Genomic DNA, 13,020 nt, shown 5'->3' with positions numbered 1-13,020 from the left:
ACCCCTCGTAGGAGGAGGTGCTCGGGCCAGGAGCGTGCAGCCCCGTGGTGACCCTTTGCCGGCCCCGCCCCACTCACTCCAGCTGTGTCATGTCCTCCACACCATCCTCCCGGCACTGGTCACGGAACCGTGTGGTAGGCAGGTTGCGGATGGAGTGCATCTGGGAGAGAGAGTCTGTGGTCGGCCTGGCTGGAGAGCGCCCGTGGGTGGCCCCCTATCTTGGACACGCCTGGCACCTGCTCTTGTTGTGGAGAAGAGAACCCCGAGGCCAGGGCCCGGCCAGGTCCTGAGGCCTCCCTGCCGTGGAATACTGTGGCCCACGGAGCCTGCGTGCAGCCCTTACTCGGGGGACACATGCCGGCCTCCTGCCCGTGCGTTCCCTGTGGCAGGTGCTCCCAGGGGCTCCCGAGTATCCTGACCCCGGGGGGGAAGCACACGCGCACACACAGTGTTCTCTCTGACTGCCTAGAAGGCCTCCCAACCTCAGGCTCTCCCAGCCGCTCTTTCCCTGGGTGGACCCCAAATCCTTGCTTCTGCAATGACCTAATGCACGTCCGGGTCCTGGTGCGTGGGGCCTCTGGGAGGGCTGACACTGAACCGCCCCGCTCAGTACCGTACCCCTGCATCCAGCCCGGGGTGAGCACAGAGACCCCTACACGCAGCCCCGTATGCAACAGCTCATGCAGCCCCCACGCACACCCGTGGTCTTGCAGAATGCCTGAGGGCATGCACGCAGGCCTGGGAGGCCTGGCTGGAGGCACACCGCTTGTAATACACACTCTCAACACCCATTTGACACACTCTCGTGTGCACAGAGAGCCGGGGCTGTCTCAACCACACCTGGGGGTCTCAAGACAAAAGTCCCGATGCCACCCGTGGCCTGCGGGATCTCCATCCTGCCCACTGATGTGCACATTCGTGACACCCAGGATGCCACATACGCGCGGGCCCTGGCACACACACATTACACACACACGCTTTCCTTGTCAGGCCATGGTACGTCTCAGAACGTGTCCCGGGCACAAAGGCCTGCATGTGACCCACATGTCTGCAAGCACACGTGTGCTTCCTGCCTCTCCAGCCTCTCAGCTCCAGCCCGCACCCTTCTCTGAGCAGGCAAGGAAAGGGGACACCTGGACAGAGCCCTGCATGCCGCCTGCCTGTCAGCAGGCTGCTAAGTAGGGCACGGCAAGTATCACCCTTAGGCCCTGGCCTCCCGCCCACCCGTCTGGCCATGTGCACCAGTGGCCACAAACCCTGAATAATTCAGCCACTCACGTATTCCAGGGTGAGGAGGGCCCAGGCATCCTTGCCCCTCACCCCCGGGCGCCCCGCGCCCCGCTCCCACAATGCTGCCGCCCACACAGCACGGGGCACCCGCCGCCGGGGCCAGGGCCCCCCTAGCAGCCAGGCCGCCCCGGTCGCCATCGCCGGGCCGGCAAGCTGCCCGCTCCACGGGGCACCGTCTGCAGAGGCTGAGAAACGCCCGCCACCCCCTGCGTGCCCCGCCCACCCCAGGCGTCCCGGGGGAGTCTCCGGTGACCACCCCCCTCCTCAGAGGGCCACCCAGCATCAGGCTCGCGTTCCTCCCTGAGCAGGGTAGCCACGCACGAGCTCGGCACCCTTCACTTAAGCCACCTGTCCTGCACCCTACAGAGGGCTCAGACAGACTCCTGGCTCAGCCCCTGGTCCCCCGTGTGATCTTCTGGTCCTCATTTTCCTCACCATGCACTGAGGACCCAGAAGTTTGGGTCCTAAGCCCCTCACCCTTGGGCAGTGCAGAGTCCTGCAGCCCAGGGGACTGCCCTTAAGCAGGAATGCAGAAGAGAAAAAAGACTCCAGTCTGGGGGAGGGTCAGCAGGAGACAGGAGGAACAGCATGGACGTGGATGTGGGGATGGGACAGGGTGGACAGGCAAGTCCTAAAGTTGTGTACTCAGCCAAAATCTCTGGGGGGCTGCTGGGGACAGACGCGCCATTCAGCCTGGCCCAGGACAGGGCTGCCCAGAGCACAGGCTGGGACAAGATCCCTTCTCTGAAGTGACTGGGAAGAATTTCGGGAGTCTCTGTACTGCGCCTGCCTGTGCTGGGCATCCTCTTGTTCAATCTTCCAGAGACTCTGGGAGCCCAAGGCTGCTCTCCTCAGGTTACAGATGGGAAGACTGAGGCCCAAGCAGGCGGCAGCTGACCAAGATCCCGAGGCCGTCCCTGTTTCCCAGCACAGAAGCCCCAAAGCCCTCCCTCTGCCCTCTGCCCTCGTACCTTGTTCCACCAGCTTTTGGGGCCAACTTCTTCCCAGGGGCCCCCATGGCACAGGCAATTGGCTCCAGGGCCCAGGCGGCAGGACTGGGGGCGGGCCAGCACTCGTGGCCAGGGTCGAGGGGCTTCTGCCGGCAGCCAGAAACAGGACCAGAGCAAATTCCAGGCTCTTGGCTTGGGGCCGGGCTCCGGGTCCTGGCTTATCTGGACAGGGGGCTGCAGAGGGGCAGGACCAACTCGCTGGAAAGCGCTGAGTTTTTGCACCTGTGGCATGACCACTGCAAAACGCCCAGGGCCTGCCTGGCGCCGCTCGCCCACCCTGGGCAGGGGCCCCGGGGCCCCAGTGGGTGCCAAGGGGGCTGGGGCTCTGGGCACTGTCCCCCAGCGGCGCCATGGCGGCCACGTGGCTCTCATCTCATCACATGTGGCCAGCGGGTAGGAGAGGCTGAGCCTTAGCGTCTTCCGCTCTGGCGCGGAATCCTTGGGAGGGGTGGGGGTGGAGGGCTCAGGCTCTGCTGGTGACTGAGGGCCCTCCGGAGTGGTCTCTTCTTCTGGCTTCTCAGGAATCGGGCTGGCTGATTTTACCAATTGTCCAGGCCCTGGGTCGTGGTGCCTACCCAGGAAGACACTGGTCAGGTCGGCGGAGGTTGGGTCCTCAGACTGGGAAGCAGGAGGTGGCACAGGACCCACGTGCTGGAGGAAGGGGTTTTCCGGCACAGGAGGTGGCCTGGAAAAGCCCCGGCGGCTGCCTGCACCTCCCGGCCAGGGCGACGGTGGGCGCTGGGCGGGAGGCAGGTCCACGTCCCAGCTGGGGACCAATGGGGGCACCGTCCAGGGTGTCTCTGAGTCCTCAGGCTCACGCTGGCTCTCCCGGCGCTCAGGGGCGGCTGCAGCCACCGGCCAGGACCCTGCGTTGGGAGGCCGCTGAAAGGGCTGGAGCACCCGGGGCTTCACCGCCCTGGTGGGCGGCTCGCTGAGTCGCCGCCACGTGTTCGGGAGGTGAGAAGGCAGGTTGAGGGAGCGACACCGCGAGCTGTGGCCCAACAGAGGGGGCGGGGAGGGCGGCCGCGCGGAGCCCAGCACGGGCGAGCGGGGTGGGCCCAGGCGCCCAGAGCGGCGGTGGGGGGACGGGGGCTCCCGCAGCGAGCGGGGCCGGCGGGGCGGGGGCGAGAAGGGGGGCTGGAAGGGCCGAGCGCGGAGCGATGGCTGAGGGGACGGGGGCCCCACGGGCGAGCGGTACCCTAAGCCAGGCAGGCTCCTCAGCGAGGGCTGGGGCGAGGGCAGCGGGGGCCAGGGGAGGCCGAAGGCCGCCCTTCGCCGGCGGGAGCCTCTGAAGGAGGGCCGGGAGCCGGGGAAGGCCAGCGGGTCCGGGGGCACCTCCGGGCTCACGGGAGGTGGCTCCACGAAGGCCCACCAGCTGGCGGGGGGCGCGAGGGGCACGTGGGCCGGGGCAGCCCAGGGCGGCGGGTGCCGGCGGAGGGAGCCGTAGGGCGACGCGGGCCGGGGCAGGCCCGAGAGGGCGGGGGCGAAGGGCGCGGCGGGCGGGGGCCCTGGGCCCGGGCTGGGGGGCCGTCGGGCCGCGGGCGGGGAGAGGAGCGCGCTCCAGTGGGAGGGCGGCCGAGGCGCGGGCGCGGGCGAGGGCGGTCGGTGGGAGTTGTTGTTGTTGCGCGTCCGCGCCTCGGCCCTCCTCAGCACGATGGGCGTGCCGGGGCGCTCGGAGTCCATGCCGGCCAGCTTGTAGCCGAAGCGCTTGTAGGCCGCCTCCCGGACTGCCGGGCCTCCCAGCCGCGCCTTCTGGCTACTCCTGAGCCTCGGGGTGGGCTTCTTTTCGGACAGCGTCTTTTTGAGGAACCGCGCCAGCGAGGTGGCCGGGCGAGGTGGGGGGCGGCCAAAGTCGGTGCCGAAGCCCAGGCCCCGGTGGGCGCCGAAGGCGGACAGGGCGCGCTGGAGGTTGCGCTGGCGCGGCGTGAGGAAGCCCCAAAAGGGGTGGGCGTAGGGCACCGGAGGCACAGGGGGCATCTCCTCCTCCTCCTCCTCGTCTTCGTCCGCATCCCCCAAGGGCAGAGGGATGTCCAGGGAGGGGGGCAAGGACACGTCCAGCTTCTCCTTCCCGAACAGCTTCACCTGGGGCCGCGGGAAGAGGCGGAACCTGCGGATGAGGGATAGCTTGGACCTGGCGGGCTTGTCCATGCCTTGCTGCTCGAAGAAGGCGGCGCTGGGCAGGCGGAAGGAGGTGGTCTGCCGCTCGGCGCCCGCCTCCTCCGGCTCCTCCAGCTCCGCGATGTCATCCATGGGGTGGGCGTACGGGTTGTGGGGCGACAGGATGGGCGGCGGCACCCACGGGTACGCGAAGGCCGGCTCCTCTGGGTAAAGATAGGGCACTTCGGGCGGATAGATGGCCTGGTCTCCGCCGCCATAGATGCCTTCGGCGTACGGGATGCCATAGGGGGCGCCATAGGGCCCCCCGTATGGATCAAAATAGGGCACGTCGTACGGGAGGTCGTACGGGCGGTCGTAGGGCGGGTATGGTGCCTCGTAAGGTGCGTAGGGATCCAGGTAGTAGCCGTGCGGGTACGCCTCGCCCTGGTACCCATCGTAGTAGCTGTAGGGAGACGCGTACCCCGATGGGGGCGCGTATGGGGGCTCGTAATCGTCGTAGCCGTAGCCGTAGGGGTACGTGGGGTAGTAGGGGCCGCCATAATAATCCGGGTGGTAGTAGTCGTAGGGGTCCTCGGGCGGGTACCCGTGGGCGTGGTCTCCGTAGGGTGGCCAGGCCGGGCCGTAGGGGCCGTAGGGGCCGTAGCCCATGTAGGGCTCCTGCTCCTCCTCGTACTGGTAGAGCGACTGCCGGTCGTAGTAGTCATCGCCCTCGCGGTGGTAGTCATAATACTCGCCCAGGTCCTGGAAGCCCTCGAGCCCGTACAGCGACTTGCGGGAGCCCGAGGGCCGGAAGGGGACCTCGTCCTCGAAGGGCAGGAAGCCCACGGGCTCGCCCGACTCGTAGATGCTGCGGCTGCGGGGGAACCTCCGGAGGCGGCCTCCGTGCCGCAGGATCTCGGCGCCCGACGGGAAGGGCAGCTTGCGGGAACCGACGCGGGAGCCCGAGCGGTTGAGCCAGGCGTCCAGCGTGGCCTGCTCGCTGCCGGACTCCTCGGCCTTCTTGATGAGGAACTTCTTGGTGAGCCAGTTGATGGCCGTGGATGCCTTGCTGAGTGACCGGGCACGCGGCCGCAGGCGGCCGTAGCCGCGCCGGCCCGGGAAGCGGATGACCATGAAGGACGGCTTCTTGCCCTTCATTGCCCGCTTCTTCTTGCCCATGCGCATCTGCGTCATGAGCTTCGACGTGGACTTGAGCACGGTGCGCGCCTTCTTCTTGCGTTTGGTCTTCTGCGGGCCGGTGTGCAGGCCCCAAAAGAAAGCCGACGCGCTCCGGAACTGGCCCTTCTTGGAGATCTTGGGCGTGCGATCGCGGAAGCCCATGAACAGCCGCGACGTCCCCTTCAGGCTCCGTTTGGGCTTCTCCGGCTCCGGCGCCTTCTTCCCCTTTTTCCCTTTCTTAGCTTTCTTCTCATCCTCTTCCTCCTTCGCCATGGTGGCTGCCTGCTCCCCACCGGGCCGCGGCCCGTGTCACCAGCTCTGGGACTTGGAGACAAGGGGACACACCGCGTTCACTGCCCGCAGCTGGACACTCGGCCTCTTCGGGCTGGGAGCAGCTGAGACTGGTCTGGGTGGCCTGGGGAGGGACAGCCAAGCTTCTGGCTGGGACCAGACTACGGGAGGGCGGATCCATAATTCATCTCCTCCAGAGCCGCCTTGGGTTTCACCCGAGTGGTGGTGGAAAGTGCATGGGTGTTGTTTACCAGGGAGCAGGGGAAGCCTGGCCCAGACCTGTGCTGGGGGCGACCATCTTGGCGTTAAAATCGCCAAGAGGGGGACTGTTTTGACAAGTCAAGCTCTCCCTGTGCCTTAGCTGCCTCAGGTAGCTCCCAGGTAAATACTGGGGTCACGGCTGCTTCACAGAGGGAGACTCCGAGTCCCAGAACAGGGAAGCCACTTCCCCTAAATCACCTAGCATATCTGTACTGGACCAGAGTCGAGCCACATGCCCTGAGCCGCAGTGGGATGTTCAAAGCCCACTAAATTACCTTGGAGGGGAAACTTGGACCCACCAGGTCCTGGGCAAGGGAGGAGGGGAGCGGGCAGAGCACATGTCCAGCGCTGCGGTCAGTGTAACCAGAGCTGGCCAGCTCTCAGGAGCATCAATAATGCATTGGGGACAACTGGGCTGCCAGCTCAGAAAGCAGGACAAGGTGGGGGGCATCTTGGTGGAACTCCCGCAGGGCCCTGTGAAACCACACGCCAGGGGGCTGGGGTAGCAAAAACAGAGGATGGGCCAGTCCCGGCTCTGACTTCCAGCTCTGCCAGCAGCTGGCCGTGTGCCCTCAAGAAAGCCTTTTACCCTCTCTGGGCCTCAGTTTCTTCATCTGTAGGATGGGGGTGATAAGCCATGCCCTGTCTCCTTTATGAGGAAGCAAGACTTGATGGAGCTCCTGGGTAGCATACGTGGCTGGAGAGGCCACATGCATGGCTCACGTCTGGGATGCCTACCCAGCCCTGGCCTCTCCTCCCAGTTTCTGCCCTTGCGGAGAAGGTAGTGATCGTGTGGCTCCTGCCTTCTGTGGGTGCAGCTGATTGCTCCAGGGTGGACATCTGACCCAAGGCCATGCGCCCACTCTCTGGCCAGTGACCAGTCCACTTTTGAGAATCTGCACTTTAAGTGGTAGGGGTTGTGGCATGTTAGACAAAGGGTGTGTGTGGAAGGTGGGGGGCGGTGGGGGGCCTCAGGGGCAGCAGCTCTGGAACCTGAGGCCTCAGCACTATCCCTCTTTTCCTCCTCCTCCCTCTGCCCAAGGATCAAGGATCGGGGCATGCTCTGAAGGACTGAAAACAGATCTTCAATTCGCATAAGGTGGAGGCAGGGGCTTAACTGAGCCGACTCCAGAGCCTGGGCTTTCCCGGAGCTCCGGGGCTGAAGGCCCTGCTTAAACCACTGAGTAAACCAGAGACCCAGCCAGGCCTCCATCCATCAGGCACCAAGGCCTCCACGGTGCTTATCTCTGACATACCATTTGGAGGCCATGTCCCTGTTCAGAGCTCCCGCCTGGATTCCTCTGTCAGCCCGGCCCCTGCCCCTCCGGGGGTGCTGGAGGCAGCACACATTTGCTGGTTCATTCATTCATCCATTCAGTAGTATTTGTTGAAAGCCTGCTGTGGGCCAGGCACTGTCAGAGCACAGGGGATACAGCTGAGAAGGAAACCGAGGAAAACCCTGCCCTTGTGGCGTTGACATTACAGGGCTGGGGGGGATTGTCAACAAACAAAGAAAATGAGAGATGCAGTCGGTCAGTTGGTGGGTAAGTGCTGTGGGTTAAAATAAAGCAGGGAAGGGGCGTTTGTGCAGCGTTGAGTAGGGGTTGGGGAAGGTGACACCAGGAAGTAACACTGGGGCCAAGAGCTGCAGGAGGTGAGGGCGAGAGCAGGAGACTGGCATAGAAGCTGCCGCGTGGTGGTCCGGGTGACCGACGCCGGGGGGCCTGGCCCCGGGCTGGAGGCAGCAGAGGTGGAGGGCGGTGGTGGGATGCTGGCGTATTCTGCTGGTACAGCCCACAGGATTTACAGAGAAGTCATGAGTACCTCTGAGGTTTCCTTACTGAACAAGGGGAAGGATGGAGAGGCCAGTGGCTGAGAGGAGGGAGAGTGTGGGCAGAGCAGGTAGAGGACAAACGGCCAGACGTCAGCGTTGCACATGTTGGCCTTGCCAGGGAGTTGGGGGGGGGGTGGCACTCTGCAGAGGTCAGGGCTGATGACATCAGTTCGGGAGCCAGTGGTATCCAGCCGGTGTTGAAGCCACAGCTCTGGAGGATGGCACCAGGGAATGAGTGCAGATGGAGGAGAAGGGATGAGCCCCGGGGGCTGCACCGTCTGGGGACAAGGAGGCAGTGAGCGGCCGTGGAGGGGGGCAGGGCGCTGCGGCAAATGGGCACACGGGTCAGGTAAGTTGAGGACGCGCTGGATGTGGCTACGCGGAGCCATAAGGGTGGCCCCAGTGGAGCAGTGGGGGTGAGGGTAGTTACAGCCCGACGGGAGAAGGTTCTAGCTAGAAGGGAATGTGGTGGTCACAGGGGTGTCCGTGCCTGTGAACGCGTCAAACGCCACTGCATCACGCGCGATTTAGTTGGTAAATCATAAGGTGTGTGAATTACACGTCAATAAAGCTGTTGCTGAAAAAGGAAGAGGGAGGGGCGCCTGGGTGGCGCAGTCGGTTAAGCGTCCGACTTCAGCTCAGGTCACGATCTCGCGGTCTGTGAGTTCGAGCCCCGCGTCGGGCTCTGGGCTGATGGCTCAGAACCTGGAGCCTGCTTCCGATTCTCTGTCTCCCTCTCTCTCTGCCCCTCCCCCGTTCATGCTCTGTCTCTCTCTGTCTCAAAAATAAATAAACGTTAAAAAAAAATTTAAAAAAAAAGAAAAAGGAAGAGGGAGGGAAAGGAGTCCGTTGTGGGGAATCCAACCTGCGGAGCCCGTTGTGCACAGGGGAATGGCGTGCACACCAAGCTACGCATTGCACGGAGACGCGTTCCATGATGGACTGCCCAACAGTGCGGGGTGGATAAGACACACCTAGGCCTTTCTTTCTGTCATAGGTGCATGTGTTGGGGGGAAGAATGTACGTTAATTTGGCTTTGACTTACATGTAGAGATACTAGGAAATATATTCACAAAGTTCATGAAAGTGGCTATCTTGCTGTCAACTTTCCCGTTATCGGTTGGATTTCTGAAGCGTGTAAGTGTATTTCGGATCCCGATGAACACACCAAAGAGGAACATTTAAAAAGAAAAAAAAGTAGGGGCGCCTGGGTGGCTCCGTCAATCAAGCGTCCAACTCTTCATTTTGGCTCAGGTCATGATCTCGCGGTTCGTGAGACCCAAGTCCGGCGTCGGGCTCTGCGCTGAGAGTGGGGGGCTGGCTTGGGATTCTCCCTCTCCTTCTCTCTCCCCGTCCCCTGCTCTCGTGCTTGCACGCTCTCTCCCTCTCTCAAAATAAATAAACATTTAAAAAATAATAATGATAATAAAAAAAAAGAAAACGTGGAAGTGGAAAAAAGGAATTGGAAACAGTGAGTGGAAACACCCCTTTCGAGGAGCTCTTGGAAGAACGTCAGGGCCTGGAACCACAAAATCCAACCCCATTCTCTGACCGTATGTGCCGTTTGAGGAAACGGAGGCCACGGCAAGTCATGTAGCCTCTGCCCCCGTGTCTCCTCGTGCTAATAGTACCTCCCACTCCCAGGGCTGACGCGGCATTAAATGAGCGCGAGAGCTTGGCAGAGTGACTAGCCTGGAATAAACGGCCGTTATTATTAGTAATATTATGAGTATTCGTATTTTATCATCGTCGTTATTATTTTATTATTTTATTACTGCTGGAATCGTTATTACAGCCGGCTGCTCCCATCCGCTCTGGGAAGGTGGTCTGGGTGAGGGCCAGCAGCAGGGCCTGCTCCCGTGACCCTTTCTGGTCCCTGGGGCCCAGGCTTGCCCCAGGCTATAGGGATAGTGTCCCCAGTCGACCAGGGCTACCCTTTGTCTGGTGGGCCTGGGTCCCACCTCCTTCTCGGTGTCCCCAGCCTCTGCAGCAGGCACAGAAGGGCTATCGGGGATCACGTTTCTCATTCGTCCACTCATTCCTTGACATTGATTGTGTGTGCCAGCCCCTGTGTTGGGTGCCCGGGGTGGGGGGGAGGGGGGGTCACAGGGTTGAGTGGCACCAGGCATGGTCTCTGTGCTGGTGGAGCTCCCAGTGTCACGGGGACACAGACTTGAAGCAAAAAGCCATACCAAGGGGAAACTGCAGCCATGGGAAGAGCTCTGAAGGCCAGGCCACAGCCCAGTGCATTGGAAGACCAGGAAGGTGCCCCTGAGTAGGTGACCCTGAGCCAAGATCTGAAGGATGAGAAAGAGCTAATCAAATGAAAGAGGGAGCAGTGTTCCAGGCAGATGGAACAGCATGTGCAAAGGCCCAAGTGGTGAGAGGGGCAAAGTGATGCAGAGCATGTAAAGCGAGAAGCAGCCAGGATGGCAAGAGGGACCTGCCCCTTGAGATATGGAGGCTGGAGTGGGACCTTGGTCTCCATCCCTAAGGTAGTGGGGAGCCTTGGCACGATTTCAGGCTGCCAGGGTGCTATGACCAGATATGCATTTTGAGAGTAAAAATAACCCAACACTGACAAGTTTTACTCTGTGCCAGGCTTGGTCCCGAATGCTTTGCTATTATCACTGAATTCACACGACGTGTAAGGTAGGAACTATTCCCGTCTTATAGATGAAGGGTGCTCTATTAGGTTACATCACTCAGCAGGGAATCCCCAGCGAGGAAGTGAGAACTACTGGGCCACACAGCGTTCATTCAACCCTCACTACAACCTCGGGAAGTAGGTACTGTTATTCTTTCCACGTTACAGGTGGGGAAACAGGCCCAGAGAGGTCTAGTAAGTTGCCCGAGGCCGCACAGCTTGAAACCCGATTCGAGCTCGGGGAGTCCGGCTCCAGAGTGTCCATGCCCTCAACCACTGCCTCTCACTGCTTCTTGGAAAGTGGTGTGGGAAAAGCTCTTGGGCCACCGTGTGGCGAAGGACGAGGAGGGGACGCACAGTGGAGGCCGGGAGAGCGAGGACAGCGGCTCGATCGGGGACAGCTGTGATGGAGCGCACTCAACACAGCCAGTGGGGGGCTGCGCGGGGGCTGGGGTGAAGGTGGAGCCTGGGGGACCCTTGGGTTGGCTTGGTGCAGCTGCGTGAACGGGGGACTCATTGGCTAAGATGAGCGGGGAGAGGCGGGAATACGACGGGGTTGGTCTAGGACACGGAGGGTTGGGGTGACAGAGGGAAGTCGGGGAAATTTAGGCCCGCAGGGCAGATGAAACAGAGGCAGGGGGTGGGATGAGCCTGTGAAGGAGGACAGAGCAAGAAGTCGGGGGCTTCCCACGCCAGCCCTTAACGACCGTGTGGGGTAGAGGTGAGGCACTGGCTGTGCCAACCTTGCTGGGCCTGGTAACGTGGTTAGAATGGTCGCCGTTGGGCGCCTGGGTGGCTCAGTCAATTAAGTGTCCGACCTTGACTCAGGTCATGATCTCATGGTTCGTGAGTTTGAGCCCCACATCTGGCTCTTTGCTGTCAGTGAGGAGCCTGCTTCGGATCCTCTGTCCATCATCTCTGCCCCCCCTTCCCCACTGGTTCTCTCTCTCTCTCTCTCTCTCTCTCAGAATAAATAAATAGACAAAAAAAAAAAAAAAAAAAAAAAGGATGGTCACTGCTCAGCAATGTGCAGCATCGGGCCGGGGCAGGGCTGCTCGGGCAGCATGTTGGGGAGGGCTGGTGGGTGAGGAGACTGACACGGGGGAGGGGTGCTCGGAGCAGCTATGCCAGGAAAAAGAGGTGGCCATGGAGAACGACACGTCCAGGGGCTTGTAATTGTTTCCGTGGAGGAGCTGTGGGCCTGTGAGCCGGGGAGGGAGGCCTCAGGAGAAACCATCCCCGCTGACATTTTGATCTCAAGCTTCCTGCCTCCAGAAACTGTGAGAAAATAAATTTCTGTTGCTTAGGACCTCCGGTCTGTGACACTTTGGTTACGGCCGCAGGAGCAAACAAATAGACTCGTTGGCAGGTCAATGGGACAGATTCAGGAAGACAGAGGGAGAGAGAGAGAGAGAGAGAGAGAACAGAGGGAGGTTGAATTATCCACGCAGTGTGAAAGCCCTGAGAAGGTGGCCCGGACTTGGCCTCTCCATCATGGAGAAGTGTGTGCAGATGAACACAAGCGTTTGGGGGTGAGTTTCCTAGCTGGGATCCGAGGGGAGCAGGGGGCGGTTAGAAGAGCTGCTGAGGGGGTGCCCGAAGCAGTCGGAGACCCTCCCCCACAGGTGGTTCGAGCTTCCCAGCACTGTTTCCGGGGCCAAGCCAGAGGGCATCTGGAGGGCGGCTGAGAAGGATTCTTGCCAAAGGGGGTTGGGGACAGAGGCAGCGTGGAATCTCGGCGAAGCTGAGGGACCGGGAGGCAGACACACAGGCAGGGGTGAACATTCTCGCCCTGGGCTCCTTTGCACCTGAGTCTTGTAAAGCTGCAGGCTGGGCCCTCTGGGAAAGCAGCCCTGTAGTCTGCGGATGGGCCTGAGAGAGGGCTTGGGTATTGTTGACCTTCACAAAGACAATCAGGTTGTCTGAGCAGGAAGGGACTTCTATCAGCCTGGCCAGAGCCTCCTAGCACAGAAGGCCCAGGGAGGGTGAGAGGTGGCAACAGGGGGGCCCAAACCTTGGAGCTCACCCTGGTGGGGTGGGGACCTTCTCGAGCCCTAGGGGTACCTCCTCTAGCATCGGGCACTGCAAGCTGCCAGTTCACACCGACCTGGGGGTGCACAGCATGCGGTTCCTTTGACTCTCACGCAGGCCCATGCCAGCCACCGACCCCGGAAAGCCAAAAATTCAACACAGAGATACCGGTTGCCCTGATCTGGGAACACACAGACCTGGCCCAGGAAATAGTCCGTCCATGGTGAGGAACACGGTGGCCCAGTGGCTGGAGACTCTGACAATGCCTGCCCTGAGCCCGTAGCCTGGGGATGCCCAGACCTCTGGCCTCATCTCCCACCCTTTCGCAGCCAGCTTGGCAGACAGAATAGGCCTGGATCTGATGCTCTGCGAACACAGGC

The 13,020-nt window shown here is 61.7% G+C and overlaps 1 protein-coding gene across 1 annotated transcript in view; it reads right to left on the bottom strand.

Moving 5' to 3' along the window:
• The window catches only part of MYO15A (myosin XVA), a 51,920-nt gene extending 45,948 nt beyond the window's left edge, over nt 1-5,972 (bottom strand). The window contains exons 1-2 of the mRNA XM_053892815.1: nt 2,262-5,972; nt 78-160 (exon numbers count right to left, since the gene is read on the bottom strand). Coding sequence (XP_053748790.1) covers nt 78-160; nt 2,262-5,849 — 3,671 coding nt within the window. The 5' untranslated portion in view covers nt 5,850-5,972. The remainder of the gene's footprint in view (nt 1-77; nt 161-2,261) is intronic.
• Nucleotides 5,973-13,020: the final 7,048 nt, after the last annotated feature.

The sequence above is a fragment of the Panthera pardus genome, unplaced genomic scaffold, assembly GCF_024362965.1.
Source record: "Panthera pardus isolate Hobbes unplaced genomic scaffold, ASM2436296v1 HiC_scaffold_3, whole genome shotgun sequence".
Lineage (NCBI taxonomy): Eukaryota > Metazoa > Chordata > Mammalia > Carnivora > Felidae > Panthera > Panthera pardus.
The sequence above is the reverse complement of the archived record's forward strand: the minus strand, read 5'-3'. Positions and strand labels throughout refer to the sequence as shown.